Genomic DNA, 17,962 nt, shown 5'->3' on the forward strand with positions numbered 1-17,962 from the left:
ACTGCGCACGCGTTAGCGGCCGCCTGGTTGGTGTGGGGAAGTGCGCAGGCGCCGAGTTCCGCGGGTGGCGAGAGCGGGACGGAGGGAAAGAAAACGGTAAAAAAAAACACATCAACACAGCCCGAGGCCGGGGGGGGGAAATCCAGGGTGAGGGGAAGGGAGGCCGCGGGCTGGGCCCGAGAGCCCCCCCTCCCTCCCTCCCTGAGTGTGGTGCCCGGCTCTAGGCTCCGTGCGGCGGCGGCGTGGTTGGTGGCGCGGCGGGGGGCGGCCTAGGCCGCAGGCCTTTGTTACAGCGGCGCCGGGTGATGGACCGGGCCAGGGGGGGGAGCGCGCCTTTTAACCCCAGGCCCTCGGGCCCTGCTGACCGGGGGGGGGGAGTTGGTGTGACTGTGGCCGGGCGGCTGGACCGCGTGTGTCGAAGGTAAGCCGGGGTCCCGGGCCTCGGTCTCCGCCTCCCCGGGGCCCGTGTGTCCTGGAGACCCGGCGCTGGGCTTCAGCCAGCCGATGGGCGGCTCCTGGTACTGGCACAGCCCCCCGATGACCGTTCTACACCCATTTAAATGCAAGGAAAAGTCTTTCGTTCTTTAGATAATGAAAAAAAAGACTTTCATTTATGTAGCGCCTTTCACGTTCTAAAGTGCTTAAGAGCCAATGAAGTACTTTCGGAGTGTAGTCACTATTGCAATGTGGGAAACGCAGCAGCCAATTCGTGCACAGCAAGCTCCCGCACACAGCAATGTGATCATGACCAGATAATCTGTTTCTCGTGATGTTGATGGAGGGATAAATTTTGGCCAGGACACCATAACTCCCCTGCTCTTCAAAACAGTGCCATGTGGTCTTTTACCTGAAAGCAGACGGGCCTCGGTTTAACATCTTCCCTCAGCACTGCACTGGGAATGTCGGCCTGGATTTTTGTACTGAAGTCTCACTTGAACACACAACTTCTGACTCCAAGGCGAGAGCCTGCGACCCACTGAGCCACTGCTGACATTGACAAAGGAGATAGACAAAGGGATCGCGTATAATGTATCCAAGTTTCCTGACGATACAAAGCTAGGTGGGGACAGTAAGCTGTGAGGCGAGCATCTGCAATGGGATATAGACTAAATGAGTGAGCAGTAAGGTGGCAGATGGAGTATAATGCAGGGAAATGTGAGGTTATTCACTTTGGTGGGAAGAATAGAAAAACAGAATCTTTTTTAAACGGAAACACTTTTAAATGTTGGTGTTCAGAGAGAAATGCAGAAAGCAAGCAATAAGGAAGGCAAATGGCATGTTGGCCATTATTGCAAGGGGGTTGGAGTATAAGAGTAAGGAAGTCTTGCTACAATTGTACAGGGCCTTGGTGAGATCATACCTGGAGTACTGCGCACAGTTTTGGTCTCCTTATCGAAGGAAGGATATGGAGGTTCACTAGATTGATTCCTGGGATGAGAGGACTGTCTTGGGATGAGATTGTGTAGAATGGGCCTATACGCTCTGGAGTTTAGAAGAATGAGAGATGATCTCATTGAAACATACAGGATTCTGAAGGGGAGTGACAGGGTAGATGCTAAGAGGCTGTTTCCCCTGGCTGGAGTGTTTAGAACTAAGGGGCACAATCTCAGGATAAGGGGTCGGCCATTTAAGATAAAGACGGGGAGGAATTTCTTCACTCAGAGGGTTGTGAATCTTTGGTGTTCTCTGCCCAAGAGGATACTGAGTCTGAGTATATTCAAGGCTGAGATAGATAGATTTTTAGAGTTGAGGGGAATCGATGGATATAGGGATCTGGCGGGAAAGTGGAGTTGAGGTCGATGATCAGGTCTTTGGATTGCTAGCTCAGTAACATAACCACAATGCTGCGGTACCCTTGAGCCAGGTTGGTGGGCTGAGCAGCCAGATCTCAGCCAGGGACTACAGAGACGTGGAGTTAGGGGAGGGAGAAATCAGTCTGTGTTCCTGACCACACTTTAGTGATCGTTGCTGGATGTGAGGATATTAGGGCAGCGTACGGCTGTCGTGCTCCCATGGTCAAATAGTATCCTGATAGGATGCAGAGGCTTGTGCATGAATAAGAGGCATTTCAGGTACTGAAAATAGAGACTTATTTAGATAGCTCCTTTCACAATCCAAAATGCTTTACAGCCAATGAGTACTTTTGAAGTGTAGTCACTGTGTAGGAAATGCAGCAGCCAAATTATGCACAGCAAACTCCCACAAACATCAGTGTGATAATGACCAGGACATCTGTTTTAGCAATGCCGGTTGAAGGAGAAATATTAACCAAGAATGCACCTGCTCTTCTTTGAATAATGCCCTGGAATCTTTTACGTCCACCTGAGAGACCACATAAAAGGTTACTGCACAAGATAAAAGTTCACTGGGTTAGTGGTAATATATTAGCATGGATAGAGGATTGGCTAACTAACAGAGAACAGAGAGTCGGGATAAATGGTTTATTCTCGAGTTGGCAATCAGTAACTAGTGGGGTGCTGCAAGGATCAGTGCTGGGACCCCAACTATTTACAATCTATATTAATGACTTGGAAGAAGGGACTGAGTGTAACGTAGCCAAGTTTGCTGACGATACAAAGTTGGGAGGAAAAGCAATGTGTGAGGAGGACACAAAATCTGCAAAAGGACATACAGGCTAAGTGAGTGGGCAAAAATTTGGCAGATGGAGTATAATGTTGGAATGTGTGAGGTCATGCACTTTGGCAGAAAAAAAATCAAAGAGCAAGTTATTTAAATGGAGAAAGATTGCAAAGTGCAGCGGGACCTGGAGGTACCTGTGCATGAAACACAAAAGGATAGTATGCAGGTACAGCAAGTGATCAGAAGGCCAATGGTATCGTGGCCTTTATTGCAAAGGGAATGGAGTATAAAAGCAGGGAAGTCTTGCTACAGCTATACAAGGTATTGGTGAGGCCACACCTGGAATACTGCATGCAGTTTTGGTTTCCATATTTCTGAAAGGATATCTTGCTTTGGATGCAGTTCAGAAAAGGTTCACTTGGTTGATTCCGGAGATGAGGGGGTTGGGCCTCTGCTCATTGGAATTCAGAAGAATGTGGTGTGATCTTATAGAAACATATAAGATTATGAGTGGGCTTGACAAGGTGGATACAGAGAGGATGTTTCCACTGGTGGTGGAGACTAGAACTAGAGGGCATGATCTTAGAATAAGGGGCCGCCCATTTAAAGCCGAGATGAGGAGAAATTTCTTCTCTCAGAAGGTTGTAAATCTGTGGAATTTGCTGCCAGAGTGCTGTGGAAGCTGGGACATTGAGACAGAGAGAGACAGTTTCCTAACCGATAAGGGGTTATGGGCTACAGGCAGGGAAATGGACCTGAGGCCATGATCGGATCAGCCTGATTGTGTTAAATGGCGGAGCAGGCTCGAGGGGCCGTATGGCCTACTCCTGCTCCTATTTCTTATGTTCTTAAACTGAGGCCCCGTTTGCCCCCTCACAACGTCTCATCCGAAAGATGGCACCTCCGACAGTGCAGCACTCCCTCGGTACCACACTGGAGTGTCAGCCCAAATTTTGCGCTCCAGTCTCTGGAGTGGGATTCGAACCCACTCCGGTGTGAGAATGCTGCCACTGACGAATACTGGAGGGATTCCAGACCTTTGGTATCTTGGTCGATTTCAGTTTTTCCAGGAATGAGAAAAGTTTGCAAGGAAGGGAGGAAAAATCCCCATAAGCTGCCAAGCGTGACCGCTTGTTACAACAAACCACTCTACTGTCACTTTTAGCTGGTGTGGTTCAGTTATGGGCATAAGCCGTTGCTGCTTGGCAATCCTCCTCTATAAATCGGATCTGTTCATCAAAGTGCATTTATTTTGGTGAGCGCCTTTTGAGATTTTAAAATGCTGCAGAATGCCAACTGCACTGACGCGTCACGTAAGGTTCGGTTATATTGGTTGTAGCGATCCTATCAGCTGCTGAACTTGTGAATTGAGAGAGTTTTGGCGCCAGATGCATTTGTGCTTCCTATTTTGAGAAGTTTGTTTCTGGCCGCACTTCCAGTTTAGAATCTGGAGCGCTGCACGGATCCGGCGAGCTCAGGTTCTAATCACTGAAGTGGCTTTGTGGTGCCTGTTTCACGCTGTGTTGCTATGTGACGCTGTGCATCACTAAACAATTACAAGAAGTTGGAATTGTATCGAGCCTTTAAGGCAGTAAAAAGCCCCCAAGGCACTTCACAGGAGTGTTATAAAACAAAAGAAGAAATTAGGGCAGATGACCAAAAGCTTGATCAAAGGTAGCTTTTAAGAACATAAATAGAGTAGGCCACCTGACCCCTCGAGCCTGCTCTGCCATTTAATAAGATCATGGCTGATCTGATCATGGACTCAGCTCCACTTCCCCATCCGCTCCCCATAACCCTTTACTCCCTTATAGAAACATAGAAAATAGGTGCAGGAGTAGGCCAATCAGCCCTTCTAGCCTGCACCGCCATTCAATGAGTTCATGGCTGAACATGCAACTTCAGTACCCCCTTCCTGCTTTCTCTCCATACCCCTTGATCCCCCTAGTAGTAAGGACTTCATCTAACTCCCTTTTGAATATATTTAGTGAATTGGCCTCAACTACTTTCTGTGGTAGAGAATTCCACAGGTTCACCACTCTCTGGGTGAAGAAGTTTCTCCTCATCTCGGTCCTAAATGGCTTACCCCTTATCCTTAGACTGTGACCCCTGGTTCTGGACTTCCCCAACATTGGGAGCATTCTTCCTGCATCTAACCTGTCTAAACCCGTCAGAATTTTAAACGTTTCTATGAGGTCCCCTCTCATTCTTCTGAAATCCAGTGAATACAAGCCCAGTTGATCCAGTCTTTCTTGATAGGTCAGTCCCACCATCCCGGGAATCAGTCTGGTGAATCTTCGCTGCACTCCCTCAATAGCAAGAATGTCCTTCCTCAAGTTAGGAGACTAAAACTGTACACAATACTCCAGGTGTGGCCTCACCAAGGCCCTGTACAACTGTAGCAACACCTCCCTGCCCCTGTACTCAAATCCCCTCGCTATGAAGGCCAACATGTCATTTGCTTTTTTAACCGCCTGCTGTACCTGCATGCCAATCTTCAATGACTGATGTGCCATGACACCCAGGTCTCGTTGCACCTTCCCTTTTCCTAATCTGTCATCATTCAGATAATAGTCTGTCTCTCTGTTTTTAGCACCAAAGTGGATAACCTCACATTTATCCACATTATACTTCATCTGCCATGCATTTGCCCACTCACCTATCCAAGTCACTCTGCAGTCTCATAGCATCCTCCTCGCAGCTCACACTGCCACCCAACTTAGTGTCATCCGCAAATTTGGAGATACTACATTTAATCCCCTCGTCTAAATCATTAATGTACAATGTAAACAGCTGGGGCCCCAGCACAGAACCTTGCGGTACCCCACTAGTCACTGCCTGCCATTCTGAAAAGTACCCATTTACTCCTACTCTTTGCTTCCTGTCTGACAACCAGTTCTCATCGCTTTTCTTTTCTTATTGCTCAAAAATCTGTTTTATCTCCCCCTTGAATATATTCAATGACCCAGTCTTCACAGCTCCCTGGGGCAGAGAATTCTGCAGATTTACAACCCTCAGAAGAAATTTCTCATCAGTTTTAAATGGGCGGCCCCTTATTCTGAGATTGTCCCCTAGTTTTAGTTTCCCCTATGAGTGGAAATATCCTCTCTGCATCCACCTTATCAAGCCCCTCATTATCTTATGTTTTGATAAGATCACTCTCATTCTTCTGAACTCCAATGAGTACAGGCCCAAACTACTCAACCTATTTTCATAAGTCAACCCCCTCCAGAATCAACCGAGTGAATCTTCTCTGAACCAGCTCCAATACAAGTATATCCTTCCTTAAATACGGAGATCAAAACTGTACACAGTACTCCAGGTGTACAGTTGTAGCAGGACTTCTCTGCTTTTATACTCCATCCCCCTTGCAATAATGACACACATTCCATTTGCCTTCCTGATTACTTGCTATAGAAACATAGAAAATAGGTGCAGGAGCAGGCCATTCAGCCCTTCTAGCCTGCACCGCCATTCAATGAGTTAATGGCTGAACATGAAACTTCAGTACTCCCTTCCTGCTTTCTCGCCATACCCCTTGATCCCCCGAGTAGTAAGGACTTCATCCAACTCCCTTTTGAATATATTTAGTGAATTGGCCTCAACTACTTTCTGTGGTAGAGAATTCCACAGGTTCACCACTTTCTGGGTGAAGAAGTTTCTCCTCATCTCGGTCCTAAATGGCTTACCCCTTATCCTTAGACTGTGACCCCTGGTTCTGGACTTCCCCAACATTGGGAACATTCTTCCTGCATCCAACCTGTCCAAACCCGTCAGAATTTTAAACGTTTCTATGAGGTCCCCTCTCACTCTTCTGAACTCCAGTGAATACAAGCCCAGTTGATCCAGTCTTTCTTGATAGGTCAGTCCCACCATCCCGGGAATCAGTCTGGTGAATCTTAGCTGCACTCCCTCAATAGCAAGAACGTCCTTCCTCAAGTTAGGAGACCAAAACTGTACACAATACTCCAGGTGTGGCCTCACCAAGGCCCTATACAACTGTAGCAACACCTCCCTGCCCCTGTACTCAAATCCCCTCGCTATGAAGGCCGACATGCCATTTGCTTTCTTAACCGCCTGCTGTACCTGCATACTAACTTTTTGTGTTTCATGCATAAGGACCCCCAGGTCCCTCTGTACTGCAGCACTTTGCAATTTTTCTCCAATTAAATTATAATTAGCTTTTCTATTTTTTCTGCCAAAGTTGATGACCTCACATTTTCCCACATTATACGCCATCTGCCAAATTTTTGCCCACTCACTTAGCCTGTCAAAATCTGAAAAGGGATATATTGTGTCCTCCTCACAATTTGCTTTCCCACCCATCTTTGTATCATCAGCAAACTTGGCTACATTACACTCAGTCCCTTCACTTTTATCTTGTGTAGTAATCTTTTATGTGGCACCTTGTCGAATGCCTTCTGGAAATCCAAATACACCACATCGACTGGTCCCCTCCCCTTCCCGCTCGTTACATCCTCAAAGATCTCCAGCAAATTTGTCAAATGTGATTTCCCTTTCATAAATCCATGCTGACTCTGCTTGATTGAATTATGCTTTTCCAAATGTCCCGCTACTGCTTCCTTAATAATGGACTCCAGCATTTTCCCAACGGCAGATGTTGGGCTAACCGGTCTGTAGTTTCCTGCTTTTTATCTGCCTCCTTTTTTAGGAGCGTCTTAAAGGAGGAAAGAGAGGTGGAGAGGTTTAGGAATGAATTTCCAGAGTTTAGGGCCAAGGTAACTGAAAGCACGATCGCCAATGATTGAGCGATTAAAAGCGTGATTTCTTAAGATGCCATAACTGGAGGAACGCAGATATCTCTGAAAGGGGGGGGGGAGGGGAGGGGTTGTAGGGCTGGAGGAGATTAGAGATAGGGAGCTGCGAGGCCATGGAGGGATTTGAAAAGTTCCAGTAATTCTTGTAGGAAGCATCAGCTAACCTATTGCACTCCGCAGTTGCTATATAAAACAGTGGACTTAGTTTAGACCTATAAACGGGAGGCTACATTCTGCACTTGTTTTCTGTGACTGGTGAGGGACTGTGCTTTTCAGGATTATGAAGTGAAAGGGTCCCAGTTTAGAAGAAAGGTTGAGCAGGTTGGGCCTGTATTCATTGGAGTGTAGAAGACTGAGAGATGATCTTGAAACGTACAAGGTTCTGAGGGGGCTCGACAAGGTAGATGCAGAGAGGATGTTTCCCCCTCGTGGGGGAATCTAGAACAAGGGGCATAGTTTCAGAATAAGAGGTCGCCCATTTAAAAAGGAAATGAGGAATTTCTTATCAGAGGATTGTGAAACTTTGGAATTCTCTACCCCAGAAAGCTGTGGAGGCTGGGACATTGAATATTTAAGGTGGTGATACAGATTTTTGGAAGATCGGGGGGTCGAGGGTTATGGGGAGTAAACGGGGAAGTGGAGTTGAGGCCAGGATCAGATCAACCATCTTATTGAATGGCGGAGCAGGCTCGAGGGGCCAAATGGCCAACTCCTGCTCCTATTTCTTTTGTAGAATATGTACTCTGGGCTCTCTCTTTCTAACCGTCCCCTTCCTGTGCTGCACACCTTTCCAAGATGTTCCATTTCAGTTTTGAGCTGATGCTGGAAAATGCTTAAATGGATTGGACTGATGCGTTCAGATTGCGTCTCCCTCACTGGTGGCGAAGGAGCTGGCCTCCATTTGGCCCCTGCACCGGTTTAAGAAATCAGATCTAAGGCATGTCACGAAGAGAACCTCTGTGAATCTGGTGTCCTGTTCAGAAACTGTTGCATAGGGGCAGCATGTGGATGGTCGATAGGTGGGGACTAAGAATAAGCCCTTGGGGGACTCCGGGAAGAGTCGCTATTGCAGGAGGCTCTCTGGCTACGACTGGTGAAGTCAGGCGATCGCAGTCCCACTCAGCGAGACAGTGGCGGAGTTGCAGAGGAGGATGGTGTGGTCGACCGTGTCAAAGGCTGCAGAGAGGTCGAGAAGCACGAGGAGGGATAGTGCACCATGAAAGAAGCTGAGGGTTATCATTGCGTTGCAGGATGATACTGGAGCAGAGAGTAGTTTTGAGCACCAAGTGCTTGATGTGGTCCAGTCAGATCCGGTGATGAGTAGCTAAACCATATATGTTCAAGTCTGCATCTCTTGGACTTAAGGGAGCAAAGCTGGGGCCATACTAGGGGTGTAGCGACCAGAATTAGAGAGTAATCGTTTTGCTGGGGAGGAGGGCATCAAGGGTGAAAATGAGGAAGCAATTGAGAAAGAAAGACTTACATTTATATAGCGCCTTTCACGACCACCTGACATCCCAAAGCGCTTTACAGTCAATGAAGCACTTTTTGGAGCAGTCACTATTTGTAATGTAGGAAACGCAGCACACTATTTGTGCACAGCAAGCTCCCACAAACAGCAATGTGATAATGACCAGATAATCAGTTTTTGTTATGTTGATTGAGGGATAAATATAGGACACCGGGGATAACTCCCCTGCTCTTCTTTGACATAGTGCCATGGGATCTTCTGAGAGAGCAGACGGGGCCTCGGTTTAACGTCTCATCCGCAAGACGGCAACTCCGACAGTGCAGCGCTCCCTCAGCACTGTACTGGCGTGTCGGCTTGGATTTTTGTGCTCCAGTCTGCGGAGTGGGACTTGAACCCACGACCTTCTGACTCAGGTTGCTACCCACTGAGCCACAGGCTGACAATTAACAGCTGCAGAAGTATCATTGCAAGCGGAGGGACAGAGAGAGTTAGGAGTTTGTGGCGTAAGTGGGAGAGCTTTTTTCCCCCGGTGGTGGATGCAGAGGAAGTGGGGTTTGAAAAGGGGTACAAGGAAGTGATCAGAGATGGCCTTGTCTGTGCTTGAGTTGATGGGAATAGGGGAGAGTCCACATAAGAACATAGGAAATAGGAGCAGGAGTCGGCCATTTGGCCCCTCGAGCCTGCTCCGCCATTCAATAAGATCATGGCTGATCTGATCTTGGCCTCAACTCCACTTCCCCACCTGCTCCCCATAACCCTTGACTCCCTTATTGTTCAAAATCTGTCTATTTCCATCTTAAATACATTCAATGACCCAGCCTCCACAGCTCTCTGGGGCAGAGAATGCCAAAGATTCATGACCCTGAGAGAAGAAATTCCTCCTCATTTCTGTTTTAAATGGACGACCTCTTATTCTGAAACTATGCCCCATAGTTCTAGATTCCCCCACGAGAGGAAAACATCCTGCCTGCATCCAACCTGTCAAGCCCCCTCAGAATCTTATACCTTTCAATAAGATCACCTCTCATTCTTCTGAACTCTAATGAGTACAGACCCAACCTGCTCAACCGCTCTTCATAAGACAACCCCTTCATCTCCGGAATCAACCGAGTGAACTTTCTCTGAACTGCCTCCAATGCAAGTATATCCCTTTATTCTGAAACTATGCCCCCTAGTTCTGGATTCCCCCACGAGGGGAAACATCCTTTCTGCATCTACCCTGTCGAGCAGAAAGTTCTCCTGCTATTTACATCTGAATTTTCATATGGCTGTTTGTGTTCACAACATCATGTTAGAAGGAAAATTCTCCGGGTTTATACATACACAAAGTGAGTGCAGCTTCAGCTTTGTTTTTGCTTCTCTTTGTCTTGATTTGGCCGAAACTAGTTTAACAACTCAACCCTGCCAGTGCTGCTATTTTTATAAATACTTAAAAATGAGATAGGATCAGAGAGTAAAAACATAAATGTTCGGTGCACTCCAAAGCTGAGTAACGTTGCTGTGGCCAACATTGGTCACCGTGCTAGATCCTATTGCAGCTTTAGAAAAGATGCAGAGAAGGACCACGAGATAAATTGCCAATTTAAAACACCTTTGCTTCCCAGTCAGTCTTAGAGCTGGGACATGAAAGAAAGACTTGAATTTATATAGCGCCTTTCATGACCACTGGACGTCTCAAAGCCTTTTACAGCCAATGAAGTACTTTTGGAGTGTAGTCACTGTTGTAATGTGGGAAACTCTGCAGCCAATTTGCGCAGAGCAAGCTCCCACACACAGCAATGTGATAATGACCAGATATGATGATTGAGGGATAAATATTGGCCCAGGACACCAGGGATAACTCCCCTGCTCCTCTTCGAAATAGTGCCATGGGATCTTTTACATCCAGCTGAGAGAGCAGACGGGGCCTCGGTTTAACACCTCATCTGAAAGACGGCACCTCCGACAGTGCGACGCTCCCTCAGCACTGCACTGGGAGTGTCAGCCTAGATTTATATGCTGGAAATGCTCAGCAGGTCAGGCAGCATCTGTGGCGAGAGAAACAGAGTTAACGTTTCATCTCTGACAAAAGGTCACCTACCTGAAACAATAACTCTTTCTCTCTCCACTGACAATTAGAAGAGCTGGGTGTGTGCACTTTCGGGAAGCGTAGACTTGGGGGTGATTTGATCGAGGTTTGCGAGGCTAATTTGTGTTCATGTGGACAAATCATTTCAGCTGGTAGGTTCGGGAGAACCAAAGATCACGTTTACAAGTTATGTAAGGGCAGAGCTACAAATTCATAAATCATTAAAAGTAGTAACGCAGGCTAACAAGGCCACAGAAAATGCGAATTGAAAAGAGAGAAGTTATGTTGAACTTGTTGAACTGGTTAGAAAACACTTGGAGTACTGGGCACAGTTCTGATCTCCTTTATTATAAAGGCACTGGAGGAAGTTCAACAACAAAAAAGATTTACAAGGATGATACCAGAACTGAGAGGTTATAACTATCAGAAAAGACTGAACGAGGCTCGGGCTGTTCAGAAGGCTGAGGGATGACATAATAGAGAGCTTTACAATTATGATGGGGTTGGATGGGGTCGATGTAGAGAAGATGTTTCTACGTGTGTGTGTGGGGTCCAAAACTAGGGGCCATAAATATAAGATAGTCTCTAATAAATCCAATACGAAACTTCTTTACCCAAAGAGTGGTTAGAATGTGGAACTCGCTACCACAGGGAGCAGTTGAGACAAATAGCATAAATGTGTTTAAGCTGAAGCTAGATAAGCACGCGGGAGAAAAGAAATGAAGGATATTCTGACGGGGTTAGATGAAGTAGGGTGAGGAGTGTAGACCAGTTGGGCCGAATGGCCTGTTCCTGTTCTGTAAATTCTATGTAATAACTAGCTTGGATGTTGGACAGTGATTCTTTGTCCAAGTAGTGGGCCTGTGGCTCGTGCAATGAACTCTAATTCACTGTATTGCTTCAAGCGAGAGCTGGACTTCCTTCTGGCTGGGGAGGCGATCACCATAGTACAAGTCGATATCCTATAATATAAATGAGGGTCACAGTGACCTACTGGACTAGTTTCGATTGCCTAAAGGGCTGGAGTGGAATTTTTCTCCTCCCCCCACCAATTCGCCTGGGTTTTTAATCTGTTTTTTCGCTCCTCCCGGGAGATGACATGGATCCAGGTGGGGATTGTCTGTATTGCAAAGCATAGGGCATCATGACAGTGTGGGATGGGAGAGTGAGTCTTTTCATGTTCCACGTTTTCGTATGTTAATATGTAACATTCTCAGACTATCTTGTCTATCGATCTGTAATTATGCCCTGTAAACCTTTCATGTAGCTCCGTGAGTTTAGAGGGCTTCCAACACTCCCAGATCTGTTTTAGTCTCATAAACCCCGAGGGTTAATATGGTGCACTTCAGGTGCAGGTTACTTGCTGGTTATTAACCTGGTTGTGTGATTACTGAATGCACTGTAGTTGTTCGTTGGCACATCTCTCTCTAAGCTCAGGTGGTGCTGTTTTGCACTTGCAATACACGGCGCTCCTATATCTGTCCTCTTCCCACAGTCTTAACTGTGTCACTCTGCGATGGACTCTTGTCATTGCCCCCTGCAGTTATGGTAAAAAAAAAGAAAGATTTGCATTTATATAGCGCCTTTCATGGCCACCCGACGTCCCAAAGTGCTTTACAGCTAATGAAGCACTTTTGAAGTGTAGTCACTGTTGTAAGCTACATGGCAGCCAATTTGCGCACAGCAAGCTCCCAAAAACAGCAATGTGATAATGACCAGATCATTTTTTTTTGTGATTTTGATTGAGGGATAAATATTGGCCAGGACACTGGGGGATAACTCTCCTGCTCTTCTTCGAAATAGTGCCAGATCCACGTGAGGGAGCAAACAGGGACTCGGTTTAATATCTCATCTGAAAGGCGGCATTTCCGACAGTGCTGCACTCCCTCAGTACTGCACTTGAGTTTCAGCTTAGATTTTCTTTGCTCTAGTCTCTGCAATGGGACTTGAACGCACAACCATCTCACTCGGAGGCAAGAGTGTGAGCCACTGAGCTGTCTGACCAGCTGTGAACCGCGCTTGGCACTGGCCCTTGTAGCATTGGGAGCATGAGAGCTCATGCAAGTTTTATGGGGTCATACTTGATACGATAGCGTTGAAATGGGTTATAAATAATACTGGCCTGCTTCCTAAAGGAGACTGCAGAGAATCAAATCCGTTACACTGCTAGAAGGCATCTGGCACTTTAGGTAAATGGTATTTTATCCTTGAGGTGTTGCAATCTTATTAGTGGCCATGTCCTGAGAATTGTACTTAATGGAGTTTCTGTCTTGTTTCACAATGTCTTCCTGAATTAATTTTCAAGAGATGCTCTTTTTGCGACCTCGATTATGTCAAGAAACCTCACTTTATTGGCATACTGTAATACTGTATGGCACTGTGCATTTCTGTTAATGTCGCATTGTATTACGAAATGGTGCTGTGCATTGCTGCATGGACGTACTGCTCATTGCTGTATGGGCTGTGTGCATTGCTGCACAGTTCTGCTCCGATTATGTAACAATAACGTGGGAGGGTACTTTGATCATCTGCAACTTAAATTTATATAACTCATATACCGTGGCAAAACATCCCAAGGCACTTAATAAGCACTTGACACCGAACCACATAAGGAAATATCAGGACAAATGACCAAAATCTTGGCCAGAAGTAGGTTTTAAGGAGCATCTGAAAAGAGGTAGAGAGGTTAGGGAAGGAATTCTAGTGGGCGAGGAGGGCGAGAGAAACAAGATATCGCTGCTGGACTTTCCTCATTCCTGGTGTTAAAAGAATTCCATGTGCGATTTTTTTTTCTCTCTCAAGGATTTTAAACCAATGTTAGGAAAGGAAACTCAGCTGTGTGGCTGACTGTGCAAGTTGTCCCCTGGCAGATACATTTAGTGTGCGTCAGTGCCTGTGGTTCCTGCTGTTCAGTCTGCTCCAGTGCCGGTTGGCATGGGCCGCTGTGACTGAACACACGACTCGAGCGCTGCGCATTCTCCAGTTTAGCTGTGTGAGGGCACCGAAGCTCTCAAGGTTGTGCGAGTGTCGTTTGCCTCTGAGGTACATTTTATACTCTCGCACTTGGTACCGCTGTGTTCTGTGATCCTCTCGGTTTCCACATGTTCTCCAGGAGAGCCGGGAGCTGTGTCAAACATGGCCACGCACGACAGCGAAGTGTTTGAAAATGTTGGCTTACAGGTGCTCTTAAAGACCATAGCTATCATCGCAACCTTGTACTAACGCATTTTAATTGTGCAGAATGACAAGTAGGCAGATTCTGAGCCAGTTTTATCTCAAAACATAGAAAGTGGCCAGTGATTAACAACTTGTATTTATATAGTGCCTTTAACATAGTTTAAAAAGTCCCAAGACACTTCACAGGAGAATTATGAAACAAAATTCGATGATGAGCCACAAAAGGAGATATTTGGGCATCTGAGGTAGGCTTTAAGAACATAACAAGAATTAGGAGCAGGAGAAGGCCATTCGGCCCCTCGAGCCTGCTCTGCCATTCAATAAGATCATGGCTGATCTACCTCAACTCCACTTCCCTGTACTAACCCATAGCCCTTGATTCCCTTAATATCCGAAAATCTATCAATCCCTGTCTTGAATGTACTCAAAGACTGAGCCTCCACAGCTCTCTGGGGTAGAGAATTCCAGAGATTCATCACCCTCTGAGTAAAGAAATTTTTCCTCATCTCAGTCCTAAATTGCCGACCCCTTATTCTGGGACTGTGATTCCTGGTTCTAGACTCCCCAGCCCGGGGAAACATCCTCCCTTCATCTACCCTGTCCCGTAAGGATTTTGTATGTTTCAATGGGATCACCTCTCATTCTTTTGAACTCTAAAGGAGCGTCTTGAAGGAGGAAAGAGAGGTAGAGAAACGCAGAGGTTTAGGGAGGGAGTGCCAGAGCTTGGGGCCCAGGCAGCTGAAGGCACAGCCACCAATGGTGGAGCGATTAAAATCCGGGATGTTCAAGAGGCCAGAGTTGGAGCCGCCAGTATATAAGGGAAGAAAATAATTGATGGGGTTAATGTGTTTTTTGCTTTGTGGACAGGAGCTGAAGAATGTCGTACTACTCCAGAAGCTCCCGGGCTTCCGACTGCAAGGTCTACGTTGGTGACCTGGGAACGGGAGCGGCCAAAGGAGAACTGGAGCGAGCTTTCAGCTACTATGGCCCTCTGAGGAACGTGTGGGTGGCGCGGAACCCCCCGGGTTTCGCTTTCGTGGAGTTCGAAGACCCCAGGGATGCAGAGGACGCCGTGCGTGGGATGGATGGCAAGTGAGTATCTCGCAAAGCCCCTCAAACTGAGCACTGTCAGCGCCCCCAATGTCCATCGGCAGCCATCAGTCGGGGCTCCCTTGAAGCTTGAGCTCATTTTGATGGTAAATGACTGAGTCATAAAGGTCCCAGCTTCCATCCCCAGTCTTGCGTAGAGCGTACAGTACTGAAACAGGCCATTTGGCCCAACTGGTGCATGCTGTGGTTTTTATGCTCCTCCCACCCCCTTCATCTCCCCCTACTGCTTTATCTGTTCTCCCTTGTGTTTACCTATCTTCCCCTTAAATATATCTGCTATTTGCCTCAACCACTCCTTGTGGTAGCGAGTTCCACATTCTAACCCCTCTCTGGGTAAAGACTTTATTGGGTTTATTAGTGGCTATACCTCATTGGCTGTATAGCACTTAGTTTCCTACATTACAACAGTGACTACACTCCAAAAGTACTTCATTGGCTGTAAAGTGCTTTGATGTCTTTCTTTCTTATATTGATGGCCCCTAGTTCTGGTCTGATCCACAAATGGAAACATCTTCTCTACATCTACCCGATCAAATCATTTTATATCAGTCTTTTCGGTAGGGGACGCTAACAATATTCCGACAGTGGGTAGTCTAGGGGCTATGGGGAGAAAGAAACTTAATCACAATCACTAAGGAGGTGGTACTCAGTAAGATAATGGGACAAAAGGCAGATAATTCCACTGGACCTGATGGCTTGCATCCTAGGGTCTTAAGAGAAGTAGCGGCAGGGATTGTGGATGCATTGGTTGTAATTTATCAAAATTCCCTGGATTTTGGGGAGGTCCCAGCAGATTGGAAAACAGCAAATATAACGCCCCTATTTAAAAAAGGAGGCAGACAAAAAGGAGGAAACTGTAGTCCAGTTAGCCTAACATCTGTGGTTGGGAAAATGTTGGAGTCCATTATTAAAGAAGCAGTCGCAAGATATTTGGAAAAGCAAAATTCGGTCAGGCAGAGTCAGCATGGATTTATGAAGAGGAAGTCATGTTTGACAAATTTGCTGGAGTTCTTTGGGGATGTACCGAACGGGGTGGATAAAGGGGAACCAGTGGATGTGGTGTATTTGGACTTCCAGAAGGCATTTGACAAGGTGCCACATAAAAGGTTACTGCACAAGATAAAAGTTCACGGGGTTGGGGTTAATATATTAGCATGGATAGAGGATTGGCTAACTAACAGAGAACAGAGAGTCGGGATAAATGGTTCATTCTCTGGTTGGCAACCAGTAACTAGTGGGGTGACGCAGGGATCAGTGCTGGGGCCCCAACTATTTACAATCTATATTAACGACTTGGAAGAACGGACCGAGTATAACGTAGCCAAGTTTGCTGACGATACAAAAATGGGAGGAAAAGCAATGTGTGAGGAGGACACAAAAAAATCTGCAAAAGGACATAGGCTAATTGAGTGGGCAAAAATTTGGCAGATGGAGTATAATGTTGGAAAGTGTGAGGTCATGCACTTTGGCAGAAAAAAAATCAAAGAGCAAGTTATTATTTAAATGGAGAAAAATTACAAAGTGCCGCAGTACAGTGGGACCTGGGGGTACTTGTGCATGAAACACAAAAGGTTAGTATGCAGGTACAGCAAGTGATCAGGAAGGCCAATGGTATCTTGGTCTTTATTGCAAAGGGGATGGAGTATAAAAGCAGGGAAGTCTTGCTACAGCTATACAGGGTATTGGTGAGGCCACACCTGGAATACTGCGTGCAGTTTTGTTTTCCGTATTTACGAAAGGATATACCTGCTTTGGAGACAGGTCAGAGAAGGTTCACTCGGTTGATTCCGGGGATGAGGGGGTTGACTTATGAGGAAAGGTTGAGTAGGTTGGGCCTCTACTCATTGGAATTCAGAAGAATGAGAGGTGATCTTATCGAAACATCAGATTATGAGGGGGCTTAACAAGGTGGATGCAGAGAGGATGTTTCCACTGATGGGGGGAGACTAGAACTAGAGGGCACGATCTTAGAATAAGGGGCCGCCCATTTAAAATAGAGATGAGGAGAAATTTCTTCTCTGAGGGTTGTGAATCTGTGGAATTCTCTGCCTCAGAGAGCTGTGGAAGCCGGGACATTGTCTATTTCTGTCATAAATTGATTCAGTTTCTTAAACGATAAGGGGTTATGGAGAGCGGGCGGGGAAGTGGAGCGGAGTCCATGATCAGATCAGCCATGATCTTATTGAATGGCGGAGCAGGCTCAAGGGGCCGTATAGCCTACTCTTGTTTCTATTTCTTATGTTCTTAAAATAAAGACCTCAATCAGGTCACCTCTCTGCCTTCTCTTTTCGAGAGAATGGGCTGGGGCTCTCTTCTATCAGTCTGTGTTGAGTTCGCTGAATGGTGGTGGTGTCTTTGGTACCGTATATTAGGGAGGGGGAAATCAGCCAGGCGGCCCACCCTTGATCACCAGTCCTGCAAAGTGCCCGTGGAGGATTTGGGTTGAGCGTGGCTGTGAGGCCCACTGGTTGAATAATGTATGGACGCATGTGGGCAATGGCTACTTATGCCAGGGCGATTGGCGGGCAATGGGTCGTTGGTAGCCTCAAGCTGAACTTTGCAGCGCCACGTCCGATTTCTTTGGGTGGTAAACAAGTTTTAACTTGTTTTGGAAAAACTGGAGATTTGAGAAATGCATGGAACTGAATAGGCAGCAGGTGCTAACCTCAAAAGATGGGTCAGTGTTTTGAGTTGGAGGCAGTTTGTCAGAAATTTGAACCCATCTTTTCTTTTTTAAAGCACCTGTATTTCCGACATTGAGTTTCTTGCTTCAAACCT

At 46.5% G+C, this 17,962-nt stretch overlaps 1 protein-coding gene across 2 annotated transcripts in view; it reads left to right on the forward strand.

The window, feature by feature from the left end:
* The window catches only part of srsf7a (serine and arginine rich splicing factor 7a), a 29,879-nt gene continuing 11,917 nt past the window's right edge, over window positions 1–17,962 (forward strand). For both annotated transcript variants that reach the window (XM_070867845.1, XM_070867844.1), the window contains exons 1-2: window positions 1–96; window positions 14,942–15,166. In XM_070867845.1, coding sequence (XP_070723946.1) covers window positions 14,952–15,166 — 215 coding nt within the window. In that variant the 5' untranslated portion in view covers window positions 1–96; window positions 14,942–14,951. The remainder of the gene's footprint in view (window positions 97–14,941; window positions 15,167–17,962) is intronic.

Source organism: Pristiophorus japonicus, chromosome 26 (genome assembly GCF_044704955.1).
Source record: "Pristiophorus japonicus isolate sPriJap1 chromosome 26, sPriJap1.hap1, whole genome shotgun sequence".
NCBI classification, from domain to species: Eukaryota; Metazoa; Chordata; class Chondrichthyes; family Pristiophoridae; genus Pristiophorus; species Pristiophorus japonicus.